Below are 20,278 nucleotides of genomic sequence, written 5' to 3' on the forward strand. Positions count from 1 at the left end.
CATCTTGTCAGACAAAGACACCTTGCCTTACGTGTTCAAGTTTGCAATTCTCATTTCAGGCAAGTAGACCATGTTTGTTGCGTTCAGGTTTGCAATTCTCATTTAGGGCAAAGACACTATGTCTAATGTGTTAGGTTTGCAAGTCCTCATTTCAGACAAAGACTTTATGACAAAATCAATGCATTACAAGCTTTCAGTTTCTTTAATTTGGAACAGACATCAATACTTAAATGTAGATGGTCACAGAAAGACACTGTCATATGTGTTTGGGCGTGCAGATCTGCGTTTAGACATAATGTATTTGAACTTATGCCATTTGACTTGCAATCATCTCTGCTGAGGCATGTACGCTTATGTGCTTGATTTTGTAGTCCTATGGTTTTCGACAGATGGTTACATTTTTGGGCTAAATTAATGTGTTAAAATCTTGAGCATATGAAGTGGATTACCCCTATTGTTTTTGGGGTGAGTACATCAAAGGTCAAGTCACAAAGGCCTGGACCTTGAAAAACGAATTCCTCTCAATAACTAGAGAACCGTTTTACCCTGAACCTTTAAACTTGATAGTGGGATTCGGTTTTGTAAAGTAGATGACCCCTATTGTTTTTGGACAATACATCAATGTCAAAGTCAAAAGGACCTGGACAAGGTCAAGGTCAAAAGGACCTGGACACTGAAAACAATTTCTGCACATTGGCTCGAGAACCACTTGACCCAGACTGAAAAGCATGATTGGGTGTATAAAATAGAAGACCCCTATTGTTTTGGCGGTCAGTAAGTCAAAAGTCACGGTCACAGGGGCCTGAACCTTGAAAAGGGTATCCGCTTACAACTTGAGAACCATTTGACCTAGTATCTTTAAACATGATAGCTTGATTGGGCTTATAAAGTAGATGACCCCTATAGTTTTTAGGGTCAAAGGTCAAGGTCACATGGACCTTAGCGTTGAATACCTCTTGAGAACCACTTCACCTAAACCCTTCAAACTTGGTTTGATGCTTTGGCTTAAAATGTAGATGGCCCTTATGTCCCATTGAAAAACGTCTTGCTTTCCACATGATGGTCAATCGGTCAGTTGCTGTGAATTAATGACATATAACTTGGATTGGACTGGTTCGATTGCAATAACCAACTACCCACCATTAGGTGCGCTTACATTTTTTCCAAACATTTTTGGTCAGATCAGTAGTTCAAACATCATGGTCAGGGTCACTTTGAGCTTGAAAATGGTTTCTGGTAAATATTCGGTATATCTTCTTCATCCACATTACAGACTGGTCACAAAGGGGCTGGGGATGCATGCATGTTCTTCGAACACCTCTTTAGGTTTTTTTTATTGGTTCACATTTCTCTGTCTACAGCGACCAGGCAGTTTTGATTTGCAGTACGTTGTTCAGACAGACATATATGTGTTTGGGTATGTGGTCATCTGTGTTGAATAAACCTGTTGATGTACATGTCAGAGCATAGGACTGCAAGTCAGTACCTTAATTATCTGTCCCCAAGTTCAAATGCAACTTTCTGTCTATGAGCAAATACCTACGTCTGGACATAGGTCTGAAAGTTAAAGCAGTCCTGACATAGGACTGAAATTTAAGCATACAATTAACTCTGTCTGGACGTGGGACTGAAAGTTAAGGCATACAATTAAGTATATACGGCTGGACATAGGACTGAAAGGCAGAGCATACAGTTATCAGCGTCTGGACATAGAAAAAATTGTCAAAGTCTGTTGATGCATATACATATTGGACATTAGCCCACTTCTCAGACACAGATTCATTTGTGTCTAACAGTGATTTTCAGATTTTTTATGCAAGACTTATTTTTTTTTTATGACACATTACTTTTTCATATAGAAAGATACGTAAAGGCGTTTGAGTAGATCTTTTTCAAGTGAAAATATCGAGGGTTCAACGCAATAAGGGCGTATCTACATATATTAACTATATGTAGATACGCCCTTATTGCGTTGGACCCTCGATATGCTTATTAGATAGAAGTATAAAACTCCAACGCGTTACTTTAATTTCATGGTTCAGTGATTTAAATGAAAGAAAACAAAAACCAATAAAAATTTTAGAATGGGTCATTGCCCGACCATATACAACTCGAGTAAGCTGAAAGCCATAATGTTACGCATCATCATTTACGAACGGCCTAAAAATGTTTATGGTTACTCAAAACAGGTTACTAAAAGATACCAAATGTTTACTTGTAGACTTTTTAACATTTTTATCAAATTAACACGGTGCTTGCGATGCAGGAAGCCTTGTCCGATTTGGGTAAAACGCTTGGAAGTCATCATAGCACCGAACAGTTCTGCTGTGACTTTAACATCAGCGGTACAAAACAAATAAAAAAAGCGGGTTATTTAGAAACATCAAAAACAAATTAATATTTGTGGTGATATTACTTATCATTGTAAAGGGAAATGGATCCCGACAAACATTTTTTTTTTATGTTTTTTTTTTTTTTTGTTTTGTTTTTTAATAGAAAGTATTTTGGTAATGTCACCCTTAAAAAGAGAATATTTGCAGTACTCATATCAGTGTATACTTATTACAATAATTGAACGTTGTATGTTGGTGGCTTGCAGTTTTATAAAAGTGCTAGACTTGCGTGGGATATGATTTAGTTGCAGTAAGATAGATTAGCTCAAAAAATGTTGGACCACATGCATGCGAAATGAATGCTTATTGAAACCAGATTGAAGAATTACAGCAGTACATATTGCAGATGATACGTGGTCCTAAAATATTTTTTCTACGATGGTCGCAATTTTTTTGGCGGGAAGTTGTTATTGATTTGTGATAAATCAATAAACTCAAAAACTATAACTCTTCCAATAGTATTTTGACAGCTTAAGAGTCAATATGGTATAAATCTCGACCAACCATAACAAAAATACATCAACTTTTGAATTAGTATAATTGGATCTGTCAAAATAGTTGTAAGGTCGATATAAGCATAATAATGATACATTTAACAAAAGGTGTTGTTTTTTTAGGAATGCGATATGATTTTGTTGATTATAGCCTGTGGTGAATTACATCGCGGACAGTCTGAATTAAAAGGTACGTAGATATTGCTATTCTGAAAGTATGCCGAAAATTTCGTTCCCGTACTATTACTACTAGTTTGACATTACGCAAAATGTTGTCTTTTAAATTTTGACAACACTGCAGTTGTTCATTTTCTGACGTTCACAGACTAAATCGTTATAAGATACGCTCGAAAGACGAAAGAATTAGGTAGCAAGGTACACTTAGATGCGAAAATTTTGGGCACGGACAGTCTTACATGTAGCGCGTCGCAATATTGCACTTCCCCTCTGAGCAAAATATGGGTGGCTATTTTATAAATTGCGCGCATGTTTTGTGCTTTTAATTAATGGCAAGATCGGGATTCTCATACAAGAATAAAGAAAGTTATCAAAGCGAAAGGTTTACATCATCCATGAAAAATAGCGTGCCAAAATCATCAATTTTGCACCTTTTGAACAGTCTACAATGATCCGCTGCAAGAACACTGTCCAATTTTATTGCATTTCTTAATTTAATAGTCCTTACTGAACGTCAGGACATAAACGGAATGGGGGCACATCCAGCTCGTTTTTTCGGCAAATAACGAAAATGTTCCTGAGTATCAATCAACAAGCACAGAACCCTTACGTGAATTGAATTTTTCCGCGAAATGGTGTCTCATTGATCATACAAAGCTACCAGCAGTTAGTTTTCCAACTGACATCAGAATTTTACATGTATCGGCTGTATAAATTTTCTAAAGAATTAATAATCATTATCTCTCACCTTAATTTACAGACATCCAAAATCACGATGTTCTCTTTATAACAAATATTGACGGGGGCCAAAATTCGAAAGTGTACCCTGCTACCTTAATACATTTCTGTTTAAAATTTTCAATTTCAATTCTTATGGGTGCTTTTACAGCAGACGGATGGCTTTCTAAAATCGCCAGTTTTGAACCTCCTGTGTCAATATACAACAAAAGTGAAACCTGACAGATAAATATATATACTTTTTAAAATGTCAACAATTTATAAAAAAAAAAATAGGCTATTGTCTTTACTGAGACGGTCCATTTCTTTCTGGTATACTTTTCAAAACTTCATGTGTCACGATGATTTTCTACCAGTTATAAAGGTCACTTTTCATAAAGCTTCAGGGGATTTCATTTTTACCCCAGAAACATACGACGTCAACATCGTAAACATTGCTTAGATGGGCGGTAACGATTATATACGTAAAACATGTTGACTGGCCGTTCCGTATACAGGTCTACTATTTATTAGGATGGGTATGTCTTTTAATGAAGAATGGTGGGCGATTTTGGGAAGGTTTCCACGCACGAGTTGGATGATTATTGTGCCTTTTTTGCCGTGGTTTTTTTTCCAGCTATTTACGTAATTGTATAGTGATACTATCCCCTGTGTGCTGGACCGTTCAGGGCCTTTTAGGCATTTTTATATCTGTACATATCAATGAATGTCACTTCAACAATTTGCGCGCATCATAATTCATTACCGAACGGTAATGAGAATTCCTCATGTTCGACAAATGATAAAATGATTATGTATTGATAGTTTGACGTCTTAAGCTCATTTCGTTCGAGACTTATCGCCACATATCAAAAGTAGATAGTGTTTTAATTCAAAAGAAGTGCACGGTGTACAATTTAAGTGCATTAGATATTGCACCTGTGATTTTAATTCAGAAAATGCATTTTGTGAGAAGATTGCCGACGAGACAGGTTGGAATACACAGCGAGTGTGCTAGGTTGTTTTGGAGGAGGAAAATCGGGTAACTATGCTCAAGATTTTTGTAAAAATCTTTGTTATGTCTAATAAAATGTATCTTTTATTTTTCTTCTCGAATCAACAGAAATGTGCAGAATCAATTACGCTCGAAAGCGCGTGTATTTTACGAATAGGTTCGAGTCTCAAGCACTTACTAAAACCAGTCAAATGACGGACGCATAACGTCCAAGTGATGATTCCAAGAAAATTCATCTTTATGAAACCGTCCATATGTCTGAGTATTTCTGCGGTTTAAATAACATGGTATGAGATGCTTTTCTTCACTGAGATATTGTGATTTCACCCACATTTTTGCAACAGATCTATTCAGTAATTTCACAACGTAAACTTCCTGAGGTTCCTAGCCATTTTAGAACACGAAAATTTGTAAGATATTTTCAAAATGTGTCGCACATTTATTAGACCATAATAGGCGTTTTGGGGCATATATTGGCATTTTTCACGCTGACATCTGTTACGTGCAGATACGCATTCAAATCATTTTTTAAAACACTTCCTCATCTAATCACCTAAAATCTGGAACTACATGATATTTCAATTTTATTGTGCAACCCCATTAAAACCATAAATCAATATAATTTTAGGTTGATATCTTATGAGAGCTTTTATAGAGAACTGAAACTTTTATGTTGTCACAACGACCTTCAGTTGTTACACAACACAGGTGCCAAAACATACTGAAGCACTGTATTTTTTTACTGATCAATTACACGTAAATAAAAATAATCTCTAGATATCGAAAAAGACACTCGTGGTGATTTAATTTGTGTGTGGTCTGTGCTTATCCAGTGTGTTAGTTTCAGTTGAATACATCTTTGTTGAGTGTATGTAGATGAAGGTGATTCATACCCAGAACAAGCTTTTGAAAAGGTAAAAAAACCCTACTGGAGTCGACCTTTTTGAAAAAATTCAACACTTCAAACTCTAATATTCCTGTTTCTTACGCTAAATTGACGTCACCGTCGTTAACGTGCGGTGACGTCAATATTTTTGTTGCGACCAAGAGAGATTAAGGGCATATTAGAATCGAAATAATGTATTACAAGTTCGCGTTTTACCTAAATTAATACGCGCAAAATCGGTTATACGTTACGTCGCCAGAATAATTCACTCGGGCCACGTCCTCGTGAAATTATTCAGCGTACGTATAACCCCTTTCCGTGTATTAATAACGTTAAAACACGGGTTTTCAATCAGTTATCAGTATAGTTCAAGTTACGGAGGGGACACACTGATTCCAATAAAGTTTTTTGGGGGTATAATTACTATAAATGCATAAAATTGAAATATGCTGTACTTTGAATAAATGTTTTATTCCTCGCAAATTCACTATCTCTACGACACGTGCTCAGTTGTGTTAGACAAATACAGCATCATAATTTGGTAACACATGAAAAAGAATCTTTTGTTGCATCCATTTTTCAGGAATTATCGTGTTTGTCAAAAGTACAAGACAAAAATGCTTGTCACGGAGTAGATTTGGACCAAAATTTCAAACTGAAAAAAGTAAATAAACAAAACTTTTATATTTTTGGAAATTGATCGAAAACTTGTAAGACATTTATACTTCGATAACTCCGTATAAAAATGTACAAAACTTATTAATATTGTGCAAAACACAAACTTTGTAGGCTCTGCAAAAATACACAAATTGTGAACCAAACACAATTTACGAAACCTTTTAAGTGGACAGAACAACGCACATAATACTTTGAATTTCGGTATTTCAGTATAATTATTCTAGCTTTGTAGTAGATTTGAAATAAAACATAGGAAATTCCGCAGTCTTTTTTTTCTGTTAATTTACAGACAGTAAATATTTCCCATTTTCTTATCAGGACAGAAATAACGCAGATGAAAGGCATATCGATGAGCGGAAATAACGTTTGCAACAAAACATTGAAACAGCAACATTTCTTTCTTTAAAACCCTCAAAGCATCGTTCTTTTATTGCGTTTACTCAGATCTGAGTGTAAAGCGTTTGAAGTATTTCAGTACTGTCTAGCTGTTTTCCATTATAAATTTCATATATAACAGTTTTCCACCCACACACCCACATTAAAAAAAAACAAAACTTTTCATGGACCATAAGTATATCTGTATATGTAATTACACATTAAATTGAAATGTAAACCAAAAAGAAAGAAAAAAACATGTTGACCTTTCAAAAAAACTTATACATGAACTTCCAACTGTAAGATCTTAAAGGTGGTCAGTCTGATTGTCAGGAATGTCACGGTTTTAGTGTGAGACTGTGCACTTTGATTTAAAATTCCAAAGCACTCGAGTAAATATAGTTATTAATAGGAGATATTTTCTTTTCTTTAAATTTATCATTCAAGATAGCATTTTTTTCAAAGCAAGTGTATCTTTTTTATGCCCCCGAAGGGAGGCATATAGTTTTTGAACCGTCTGTCTGTCTGTCGGTCTGTCAGTCTGTCGGTCTGTCAGCAGTTTTCGTGTCCGGTCCATATCTTTGTCATCGATCAATGGATTTTCAAATAACTTGGCATGAATGTGTACCACAGTAAGACGACGTGCAGTGCGCAAGACCCAGGTCCATAGCTCAAAGGTCAAGGTCACACTTAGACGTTAAAGGATAGTGCATTGATGGGCGTGTCCGGTCCATATCTTTGTCATCGATGGATGGATTTTCAAATAACTTGGCATGAATGTGTACCACAGTAAGACGACGTGCAGTGCGCAAGACCCAGGTCCGTAGCTCAAAGGTCAAGGTCACACTTAGACGTTAAAGGATAGTGCATTGATGGGCGTGTCCGGTCCATATCTTTGTCATCGATGGATGGATTTTCAAATAACTTGGCATGAATGTGTACCACAATAAGACGATGTGTCACACGCAAGACCCAGGTCCGTAGCTCAAAGGTCAAGGTCACACTTAGACGTTAAAGATCATTTTTCATGATAGTGCATTGATGGGCATGTCCGGTCCATATCTTTGTCATTCGTGCATGGATTTTAAAATAAGTATGCATGAATGTGTGACACAGTAAGACGATGTGTCGCGCGCAAGACCCAGTTCCGTAGGTCAAAGGTCCTAAACTCTAACATCGGCCATAACTATTCATTCAAAGTGCCATCGGGGGCATGTGTCATCCTACGGAGACAGCTCTTGTTCTTTTCTTTTTGAATACAATTAAAGTAAATGTCAGTTTGAACAGATTAATTTAATAAAAGGTACGAAGTCCGAATTAGTCGAAGAAATGTGACTGTAAATATAGATTTATTCAGTAGCTGACTCACTGTCATATGGAACAGAAAATAATGAAAATTAAATATATAACATTATCATTAAAGGGAGATAATAACAAAATTTTATAAAAGTAAAACAAATGTTCTTTTTTTTCAGGTATTTTAATTTTATGAAGCATTTTGTTGCTATAATGAAGTTGGTCACCTTTCTAATGTCTTTTTTTGGGTCTTCCAAAATAAAACTGAGACTCACACAATATCACTCAATATCACGCAATATGTTGTTGCGGATTACATGGATCAAACAGAGTACTCAAACGTTCTCTTGATACCAGGCCTGGTACACTGCGGAATGTAATAAAATATATTGTAAATATTGTATTTTTATCTTAACTGCGACAATGATTATACATAGTACATTGATAACCGGGCAAGCCATGGATAAACAAACATAAACAGTACCAAATAAAAAAAGAGGGTAATATTATATAATCAAGCAGTCTATGGCAATTTTTGACATATAAACTGGAAGTTAGACTCTGGCCCCGAACGGGGTGTCAAATATTTATGTAACAAAAATAGAAGTCTTCTTGTTTGAAGCTGTAAAACCCAGAGCGCAGATGTTTGGTATTAGCATCATCTAGATCGTTCAAATCATGTCCCTGAGGTCAAAACTGGCCCCGCCCATGAGGTCACTTGTATTTCAGAACTTAATGCCTAAAGCAACGTGCCTTCGAGCTTAAATATTTGGCATTTTAGTTTCTCGAATGCAGTTTAATTAGCTATATATACAGTGTTACTTGCTACTCACATCCTCTCTCAACACCAGCTGTAATACTTTTGTTCCTCATTTTCAACCATAATATATTAATATCTCCATTCTAAACTGATAATGCTTATATGATATGTTGTATGCTTTTACATTCGGCAATGTGTATATATATATAGTCATGAACGCTGTTATCATTTAGCATAATTATGTAAAGCACCAGAAAACAGCCACCCGTTAGCTAACAGGAAAGCCAGACCTACGATCGCGGGTTCTGATTCGAGCCCTGGCGAAAGAATGTGTCTGAAATATTTCCTCTCCACAGCCTGTTCATGTGGGAAATGGCAAGTACTGCGGGAACAGTTGTACTGTACGAATCACGCCGTATGTGATAATTAATGCATGAAATACTGTTGAAAAACGGCGCTAAACTCAAAACAAAACCGTTTTGAGTCATATGACAGGTATAGGCCTATCAAGGCTTCTTTTCGCAGTAACATGTAAACTCTGTGAAAAACTCCTTTGGAAGCAAATAGAATGCAATTGATCGAGTCTTGCTCACAAGTTCAGTATTTTAAGTTTATCAACCCTATTTTTTATATCCAATCATTAGTTTGTAACAAGACAAAAGCATATAATCAGCATCCAAATAACACTGGTTCAAATTAATAATGGCATTTATAGGCTTCCGTAATTACAGTATAGATATATTTAAATAATCACACACATCGCTGTGATCTGCATATTGCTAAATCAACAAATTCAAATAAATATGGTATAACTTCACTCTATACTCAAATACCTTTAAATAATTACATTATAATTATAAAATAGCATTCCTCCGTGCATTCCATTCATGCAATGCTTTAAGATAGGAAGTTAATAGTGTCAACCTGTGGCTGGATTTAGTTCTGCCTTGCCGAATCCAAATATGAAAAAAACGTAACTTGAATCATATCGTTTATTATAATATCTGGTTTAATATTTGAAAAATAGGTTATATGATAATGAATGTCTGATCATCAGGTTGATATAATCAGTAGCAAGCGTTAACTGTGATCTAGTTCATAAGACCTGTGCGGAGTGTTAAACGTAAACCGTAAGTTAGACTTTAAACATTTTTAAAAGGTATTATTTTTTAATAAAATCAAGTTTTTTCAAAGACATTTTCTTTATAAAAGTGTGATTAAGATGGTTTATTTTTATGTACAAAATTAATGTACCTGATTTTCAAAGTACTTAATGTGCATTTGCAGAAACCATCTAGTGCCTTTTAATTTCATTTCAAGTGCATTGTAAATATTTATTTAAAATCAATGGATCCCTCGAAAAGCAAGATATGTGTAATGATAAAGATTAAACAGAAATTCAGACATTTTTTCCCGAAATTTAAGTAATTTCATTTGTATTTAAAGCTATTGTAAATGAATTGAGTCGGTGACCTGTAGGAAAAATATATAAAATGGAACAATAGACGGCAAATTTGTCTTCATTATTATGTGCACTGAAAAATTATTAGCTTGAATATTGATTTATTATTAACGTTGAATACTGTTTTGCCATTAGCGTTGAATTTCCATTTTATATAGAAAGATACATTCACTTAGCATTTCATATAGAAAGAAAATAAACGGTTTATTTACGTAGCAGTAATATCAAGACGGGGAGGGAGCGGTGCGTCTAGTGGTTAAGGCGATGGCCGTTCAACTCGGGGGTCATGGGTTCGAGCTCTACTAGGGTCAGGCATTCTCTTAAGACACAATTATTGGTTTTTACAGGAAGCGGACTCGATTTTTACAGGAAGCGGACTCGGGTGTGGTTCCAATAATCTTGAAGCTTTCATCCGTAAAAATCGAGCTTAAATAAATTGGTATAAACTAAAATTATATCAAGAGCAACATTTTCCGCCGGACTGTCGTTATTATGGAGAAAAAAACCATTGGAATCAGCAACTAAAATTTTCAAGAAGAACATCAAGTGTTAGCTAAATCTAATGTTCTCATGGTAAAGACTAAGAATGTGATTTTTATTTGATTTAGGGATTTTTTTAAAATTATAATCGGGAACACTGTATTTTTCATCGAAAGGCAAACTGCAAATGAATGTTGGTGGGTCTTTTTGGCTGTTCTAGCTCTATATTGTGTCGAAGATTTATTACGATTTTTTTGCGGCAATTTTTGGATAGAATCATTTGATTGTAGTAGATGCGACTTAGAAGTGTAAAAATAAGGATTGGTTTAAACAATATTTATTTTCCAAATATGTTTCTTACAAACATATATTAATGTGATAGGATTGAGGAGTAAGCTAAAAGCTTGTATCAAAACTTCTTTCCAGTAGATTGAGAATAATACATATTTAATTAACTACAAAATTTTCAAACTAATTGCAAAATAGTACACGTATGATGTTGTAAGCAGTAGCTCTAACCAGGTAATATATTACAGAAACAAAAATGTAGAAAATAAAATACTAATATACATAATTATATACATCAGTACGGTAATGAATGAAGAGAACGATACTAATTGTTGTACTAGGGACAATATAAATATTGTACCAGATGTTCTTTTCTAATTACTAGTGGATAATACATTTATATATCTATTAGAAAAATCAGACGTAAATAAATTTAATCATATACAACGGTAAGATTCAGAGAAGAACGAGCGGTACTATTTGTTGTACTAGAATTGTTTAGTTTAATACAAATGATAAACATTACTATTGACAAGTGAATAATCAGTCAGGAAAAGGAAGGGGGGATGGTCACATTCTAACTGAAAATAAAATAGGTTTGCACTCGATTTTGTGTATATTTCAGTGTAACTGAATGACTCAGTTGCTTAAAATAAGGATTGGTTGTAATTTTTGCGTTTGTACAGATATAATCTAAATTGGCACTCAGTCTAGCAATTCAAGTTGGATAAATGGCCAGTAGTGCCAATGTGGTTTTATACCTTTATTTTAAAACGCAACAAAAAATCTCATTCAATCCTACATCATACATACAATGAGTTATTTTTTATTATATATTTTCTTGAAATTAAACTGATTTATCATGTGCATTAACGTTAAATCATACTGATTTAAGAAACAATATATCCCAAACAGTGATTTGTCGTTGAATTAATGTATAAAGTTCAGATGCAACTGAGGGATTTTATTATGAGGGTGCAGCCCGAGTGATATGATAATACGCATCTGAACGACAATGATTTCATTCTAGAGCAAACCACTGTTTGATACATAATTATCGTGTCGATTCTAACACATTTTCAAGGATTATTATCTACATCTTTGAAGATATTCACCAAATATTTGTCTGTTTTGTGTAGTTTTCTTTCAATGTAATATTTATGACGTATAAACAGTGCATGTGTTACACAATAACATACAGTTTCAGCCTTGAGGCCCACACATGGTAGATGGGGAATCCATGATGTAACATCTAGAAATAAAGTCGTTATGTACTTACTTTTTTTGTTTAATAGGGAAATAAATCGGGTCGTGTTAGAATAAGTTTTAACACCTCTTAGAGGTTTTATTACATGCTCTTCGAAGTTTTTTCTTGTAGAAACATAGAACCGCCTCACATGGTCTTGGAATTTCTTTCTTCCAAGTGCAATTCCTGTTCCGTTGCTAGAAATAGACTTAAAAAGACTTAATTAAACCATTCATGTGTTGTAATAGAACATTCAGTATTTTTCATAGTATCCTAAGTATATTAAGTCAGCAAATATACAATCTATATTATGTCGAGGGCTCGAGATAACCTTAAAAAAGTAAGTGTGCCCTAAACATACCGCCGCATCCCTGCTTTGTTGATTACAAACATAAATAATCTACGTTTTTCAACAACAGAAGGATTGCTAGGTTTGAGGTCTGAATTTTGGATAAGTTTTGTAAGGATTAACATGTGTAACAGTGAAAATATGGATGGATTTTCAGTTTAAAAGAAAAAATCAAGACTTCATCCTTTGCTAATTCAGCCGAGTGTTAGATGAAATAACCAACCTTTTGAATGATTTACCTGAATACATGTATCTAGTTTTATCATTATACAATTACCACATGCTTGTGTTCAGATAAATCTAGAAGCATACAGAGTTTGTTTATTTGTGCATGTATATTTGCAAGTTTATGGTTTTCATTTTGCGGCAAATGTTTTTGTAAATTTACATGGAGATTTTGACATGCAGGACTTTTTCATTTTGATCAGTTGCACAAGGCTGCAGCTATTGTATGTAATAAACAGAAATAATTTTATTAAGAACATTTCAGAGTTCTCAGTTCCCAATCAGTTTTCATATTTTTGTTGTTTGCACTGGAGTAGTGTCAGTCTTATTGATTGATTTTGCGTCAACAAGGTATTTTAAAATAATATTGATTTTATTTCCTTTGATAGTGATTTCTTTTTTCTGAGTAATTACTTGTTTGTGAGTAATATATTATTAATCCTTTCAGTATACTTTTATCGGTATATATATCAAGTATACTATTGATCACCCATAGTCATACAAATGTATTATTGGTATAACCAGACCGACGCGTACACATTTAACCTATACTTAATATATACATATGAGCCGCACCATGAGAAAACCAACATAGTGCATTTCCGACCAGCCTGGATCCAGACCAGCCTGCGCATCCGCGCAGTCCGGTCAGGACCCATGCTGTTCGATAACGGTTTCTCTAATTGCAAAAGGCTTTGAAAGCGAATAGTATGGATCCTGAGCAGACTGCGCGGATGCGCAGGCTGGTCTGGATCCATGCTGGCGTTGGTTTTCTCATGGTGCGGCTCATATATCGTTAAACTAATCATTCAAAAAGCACAGTGAATTATGAATTGAAATATTTTTGCGGCGTGTCGTTTGCCACAAGTATGATATATATTTTCTTACTATAATTTATAGTAATGTGCCATATGCCACAACAATGATAAATCTGTATTCTTTCATTACAAATCCTGTTTCAGTTTAAGTAAAATGTTTTATGTTTAAGACAATGAAACGTTCCCTCAAGGAATTTTTGTTTTAGGTTTATATGCCTTTTATAGGCCTTAAAAGGGATACAAACATGTTCAGAACAAGCAGAAGAGGCTTTCGAGAAAGGTTTGTTTGTTTGAAACAACAAATTTCGTCTTATAATACACCTACCTTGACTGTCCGCATTCTGTAACTTTTTAAAAAAATGTTGTCTCTGTGTTTATGATTTGTGTATGCTTATCGTATTTCTCCAGGTACTTTTAGTTTTTAGAATGTTGCAAAGGGGCTGTCAGAATGACTAAAACTGCTTTACTTCTTTACTTAAAAAAACGTGTAAGTTAATCAGTTTTCGTTACTGGGAGTACCTAGATATGTTAGACACACAACCAAATGAAATTAAAGAAAAACTATGTTTAACAGAAAGTTGATATATTCTACAAAAAGAACGTGAACAGTCGAAGTACATGTTTAATAAGGCTTACCCGAGTAATTACTTGAAGGCAGTTAGTATGGTGAGCTACAGAACTCTTTTTTTTTTGTTTGTTTCAGACTGAGTGATGTTACGACCTGCAACAAGAGCACCAGAATAGTTTCAAATGGTGGGCCGGTAGAGCAATCCACATGTTTCTCAGGTGATCAACCATTATACAGACAGAAAATCCTCATAACAATGGACTCTAATACAAAAACAGGATACAAGAGTACTGCGCACCATCACACAAATGCTCACAAAATTGAAATTAACGCGCATGGGGTGTGGCAATACACAGCAGACACAGCGTAGGCACTATACCCCACGCAACATTTCTCAGCAAGCTGTCGTTGTGAATTTACCAGACGAACAACCAATTAACAATTCTAACATAGAGACATGCAGCTCCAGTAGTCATAATTTATCATTGCATCTCCCAGTCTCACGAGATTATAAGCACACGGGACGTGAACTTTTAAGTAGACCTTTAGGGGGTATAGAACAAATGTACAATATATACTCATCTCAGGGAACAGACATCATCTGTCTGATGACCAAAATCGAAACGATTTACCCAGTCACATCGTCTGCTGTCACAGAGGCATTAAACCTCTTACAACAAAGACATCCGTTGTTTCGAATGTCCATAAGAAAAAGCCGCCATTACGATGACGGTCACATGGACTTTGTCGAAAAAGAAAAAGCCTCCTTCGATTTTGCAGTATATGATCGTCTGGACTGGTTGCAATGTTTGTTAGATGAGCTGGACTACCATTCCACCGGAAAAAGTCGGTCACTTATCCGATGTCGTATGCTGAATTCGTCATCGATAACAAATAAGAGTAAAGAAGCATCTAGAATCATTGTTAATGAATGTAAAGAACCAGCTCTAGAAGAAAATAGGGAAGTAGGTAATTCCGAAAAAGAATTTGATTACCAGGCGACTTTTCTGTTTATCATGCACCATTCCATAATGGACGGTGGGTACTCACTGTGGATGTTCCAAGAGTTCGTCAACTTCCTAGACGCTGTAGTTATGAATATAGATATAGGTCATGTGAAAGAATTACCACTTCTACCTCCGTTTGAAAATATTTTTACATTCAACTGTGATGGGAATGATGGAAAAAATGTAGAGTTAAAGGACTGTGCCCTTTCTTTTTGCCATGACTCGACCGACGATACATTATTGAAAGCATACAATAGAACATTCCGAGATGAAATTGATATTTCGCCGAAGAAGAAGCTTAGAAACAATTGCATAGTTTTTAAATTTAGCAAAATAAAAACGCGAACATTTGTTCAAATGATCAAATCAAAGAAATGTACTCCCAAAGGTGCAATTATTGCAGCAAGTACCCTTGCGCTGTTAGAACTTGTTTATCAGGATAAAACTTGGGAAATGTGCAATAACTGTTCAATACCAATAGAATATATGGCGGATTTCAGACGAGTAGGTGAATTTCATCTTCCGGATAAAAGTGTTCCACACTATCCTGGGGTAGCTGCGTTACACATCCCTCTTTTGGCACAGCTGCGTCTTGGTGGTTCAAAAATAACGACGGAAATATTTTGGAAAATAGCGCAGCAGTTCGGTGAGTGCCTTGACCAAAACGTTGATTCACCGGAACTGTTCGAATGGATAAAAGAAGAGGCTGCCAAATATAACAGATTTCCGGTTCAACCGGAAGTACCGGGGAAATCGCCATATGTCTTAAGTATTTCAAATATGGGAAAGATAGACGGCGTTCTAAACTCCGATGTTTCCGGCCGAGTACGTCTGGTAGATCTGCACGGTCACTCGAATATTCTGGTAGACGAAATGCCACTGTTCTGTATAACAACATTTGCCCTAAATGGTCATTTTTGCGGCAACGTTAGTTTTTGTAGCAACTACACGACGAACAAGACCGCCACAAAATACGTTGGACTTTTTCAAAAGTATTTATGTTCATATTCAATGTTATAGATTACGGCGTGATATCAAATTTTATTTATAGAAAGATATTATCAATTGTTATCATTTATATATTTGATATTAATGATGAGAAAAATCCTTCAACTGGGCTAAAGATAACAAAATGTGTCGTTTTCCTTTCACATGTAAAGAATATAAATGCAAGTGTAAACCTGCACCAAGGACGTCTGTTTACGCCATTTCCTGAACCGAAACGATAAAAAAGAATTTTTACATTCGCCCTATTCTTTTCCATTGAAAATTATGATGTATCTTCATTTTGTAAGAACACCAAAAGGACAGGTATCAAAGTTACGACAACGGGCATTATCCAGGAATAGTCCCCTCTATATACGGAATGAACAAAAATAATAAAGGGAGGTAAAATACTGTGATTTAGAAACCTTTCAGAATGTCGTAATTAAATATCTATAAGTTTAAGACAGTCTTAAGGGTGGTGATTGGGAATTGAGGTGGATATAACACACTTCATTCCGTAGAGGGGACTATTCCTGGATATTCTTACTTATAACGGGCCGTTGTCTTGATGACGTCCGCGTATAGGCAAGGAGAACGTTCCTTAGATGGTGTCACAGTTGCTCCGTCTCGTGAACAGAATGTCAGGAAAACTGATTTTAACGTTAAATGCAACAAAATGTGTGCAATATATAATATAACCCAGTTTACAGATGGAAAGGAAAAAATAATGTAAATATAAGAAATGAATTAAAAGAAATTCTGAGTTCGTGCGAAATGAATGACATAATAGGATCGGCAAATTAAACATGAATGCAATTCATGCATTTCCAATCCTATTCTTCCTTTCATTTCGCGTGAACTCCGAAAAAAATCGATTCATTTCTTAAATGTTATTAATTCATTTCTAAAACTAGTTCGCAGTGAATAAATAATGTATACCTGTTTAACAGAAAACAGAAGCGCTGAATAGCGTATTATAATCAGCCACATGCAGCGGTTTAACTGATAATTTCATTTTTATCAACTATAAGGTACATGCAGCCGCTTCACTGTAACTTATTGGAGATAACACTGAATAAAAATAATTTTGGGTTATCAACAAAAAATATTTGACACGTATCATCATATGAATATTTATGTTACAGTAGCAACACAAAAATGACAGCATGATGTCAATGATTAAGGTATTTTATTCTAAACTTAGATAATTTTAAAAAATGAAGTGCACAGAGTTGCAAATGGAGACTTGTGAGTTGACCTGTAATACCAAAACAGCAAACATCCTACATACACTAAACGTCCTAACGACTAGTTCTAACACCTCACTTGACACCAGTGGCTGGTTTTTCAAGAAAGTAGATTAGCTCTATATTTTATACGAAAGGGAGACTAATCTTTGAAATATTTGAACAAGCTTGTTAGAGTATTCGTACAAGAAAGCGGGTCTTTTAAGTATTTGACTACCGTTTGCCTCAATAAACTTCTTATTGATTTAACTGGATTTCAAAAATCATTCTAAGCAACTCATACTGGTAAATTTAATCTTGTTCTATGCGCTGCGGCAGTCCATTTGAACGAGTACCCATTCAAACTGCGGCAGTACATTTAAACGTGTGTCCATTCAAACTGCAAAATGTACATTTGAATATCCGGTGACAAAAAATATTCAACAGTTAACAAAACAAAATGAGAGTTACACTAATATTTTTCTTTACCCATCAGTAAGGAACCACTTTTTGTGCCCTCATTACCAACAATTAACTAAAACAATAGTAGATATTATGTGACTTCAATGGGCTCAACAAAACAATTTCTAGCACAATTATTATAATGAATGTTTTTGTTATGTTACACACTACAATGTAATATTAAGCTACTTGCAAAACCAATACATATGAAAAATTGAGAGATAAAACTAATTTGGACAGATCGTGAAAACCAATGACAAATTCTGACAGGTGGTACATGACTCATGACCTAATTAAAAGTTTGCAGTTATTTCTACCTTCCAGTTCTATTTTCTTAAAAAGACTCTTCTATTCTCTAGTTTACATCTACGGAGATACTCACAACGATCAATTTCTGATCATAACTCGTAGGTTAAAAAATAAAATAACAGACAGTTAACTTAATGTCGACTTCTCTATCCAAAGAATTCCTATTGTTTCAATCAATAGACACTAATTAGAGCCATTCACAATATTGTAATTTTCAAAATAGACCCCTTATTTACACATATTTATTGAGGCACATATATCGGTAATAAAATTTCACTACCTATTGTGTTTCACAATAGTGCTAAAATATCTCGTCCGTAAGATGTATTTTTCCGAGCAGGCTGAAACCCGAGTCGTAGAACATGTATATCATACATGCCATCAGACATTTGTCTCTGTTATGGTAATAATGACAATTGTGACGACAACAGTACCACCACTACTACTACGACGACGACGACGGTGGTGACGATGATGCTGGTGATGAAGATGATATTATAACGACGACGACAAATATGATATTGATGATATTATGTAAGACTTTAGTTTGATGAAGTTGTGTCTGTTAGTACAAGAAATATCAAAATGGTAGGAAACAATAAAAACGAAATGTAAAATCTATAATTTGGCTCTGGATACAATTTATCACAGCTTAAACAACACGATGGTTGCCTGGCAGGCCACCGCTAGCTGGCGGTTGGCTTTGTAAACCTTCGGGTGCGGCGTGAGCCTGATTTCCATACAGATTCTGGCTGCTTGGTGGATACGGCGGCGGAGGATATGCTGGCGGTGGAGCCACACCTTGTTGCCCATACGACACGCCTTGATTGCCATACGGCACGCCTTGTTGGCCATATGGCGCATGATAGACGACTATTGAAGCTGAAGAAAAGGTTTGTTATAAAAATGTATACTTCTGTTTGCACAAGTATAAAGTTTTATTATGCCCAAATCATAAAATGTCAATTTTGTATTTGAAAATAAAGCGTTAATATATAGTAACTACGTCAACATGTTTGTATGCATAAAATCAAAATAGGTACACATTTATCAAATATATAACTTACTACAATATGCATTTGCACTACCTCTATAAAACAGGCATTTTCAAAGATATCAAATGGCTATCTTTCACTAAATTTTATTTAGATATTCACATCAAATGTATAAAATCCTCATAACTTTACTAAATATATAAATTGATTGTGCATATAGAGCTACATTCATGATTAAAGGAAGGCTCATAATGCATTTGTTTAAAATGCGGCTGCCACATTTTCCGTTGTTAATTTCTTGTTAGAGCCGATTTTCTCTAACATTTGTCAAAGGTTTTGACCAGCATGGATCCAGACCAGCCTACTAGTTCACCGATACAATGCTTCAACATACAATTTGCTCATATAATGGAATGCCTATAAATCTGAATGTAACAACTCTAGATAACTAAAACAATGTTTGTTTTGCGTTTCTCTGCATGGTAAATTGATTCTCCGTCAGTTTCATGTTTCTGAAAGGGGTATATAGATCTTGCACAATAAAATTCTACAAAGGAGTAAAAATATGGAAAATATGCTAACCCTGTGTTAAAATGCTACGCTTATACATAATTATGGAGCGGCGTATTTTAGTGATATATCACCCTTATAATTAAGTTATAGTATCGTTAAATGGAAGATATTGTGATTTGTTCATTACTAGTAATGACGACTAAATTGTTAATTGGGCTCCTGAATAGTGTCAGAACAACAAGTCCCTACGACGTCTACAAACAAACCAGTTTTATGATCAGAAAGTCATTGTGAACCTACACTGACGACCTTTTCACCAGTATATTACATTTGGCATTTGAATACAGATGAGCGATAGTAAAACGGCTACAAAGTTTAAAAAGAACATGTCAAATGTCAGTTAGACAGATGTGCAAGAATCTTTTGTCATATTGACAGATCCTTGAATATCTAAGCAAGTAACTTGCAAAATACATGTCTACGCTGAACATTGTGGCTGAACATAAGCTCCACCATTTCCATTTACAATATCTTTTTTAAAATTCTAGACAC

At 35.0% G+C, this 20,278-nt stretch overlaps 1 protein-coding gene across 4 annotated transcripts; it reads left to right on the forward strand.

Moving 5' to 3' along the window:
- The first annotated feature begins 3,059 nt into the window (after positions 1-3,059).
- On the forward strand, positions 3,060-16,295 carry LOC123528949 (uncharacterized). 4 transcript variants are annotated; one of them, XM_045309038.2, is made up of 3 exons: positions 3,060-3,077; positions 4,738-4,823; positions 14,363-16,295. In XM_045309038.2, exon 3 carries the CDS (start codon positions 14,536-14,538, stop codon positions 16,252-16,254), a length of 1,719 nt encoding a protein of 572 aa, XP_045164973.2. In that variant the 5' UTR covers positions 3,060-3,077; positions 4,738-4,823; positions 14,363-14,535; the 3' UTR covers positions 16,255-16,295. The 4 variants fall into 4 exon arrangements, with proteins under 4 accessions (XP_045164973.2, XP_053377559.1, XP_045164975.2 ...); XM_053521584.1 differs by lacking the exons at positions 3,060-3,077; positions 4,738-4,823 and adding an exon at positions 9,718-9,950; XM_045309040.2 differs by lacking the exons at positions 3,060-3,077; positions 4,738-4,823 and adding an exon at positions 9,718-9,921.
- Positions 16,296-20,278: the final 3,983 nt, after the last annotated feature.

This window comes from Mercenaria mercenaria, chromosome 13 (genome assembly GCF_021730395.1).
Source record: "Mercenaria mercenaria strain notata chromosome 13, MADL_Memer_1, whole genome shotgun sequence".
NCBI classification, from domain to species: Eukaryota; Metazoa; Mollusca; class Bivalvia; order Venerida; family Veneridae; genus Mercenaria; species Mercenaria mercenaria.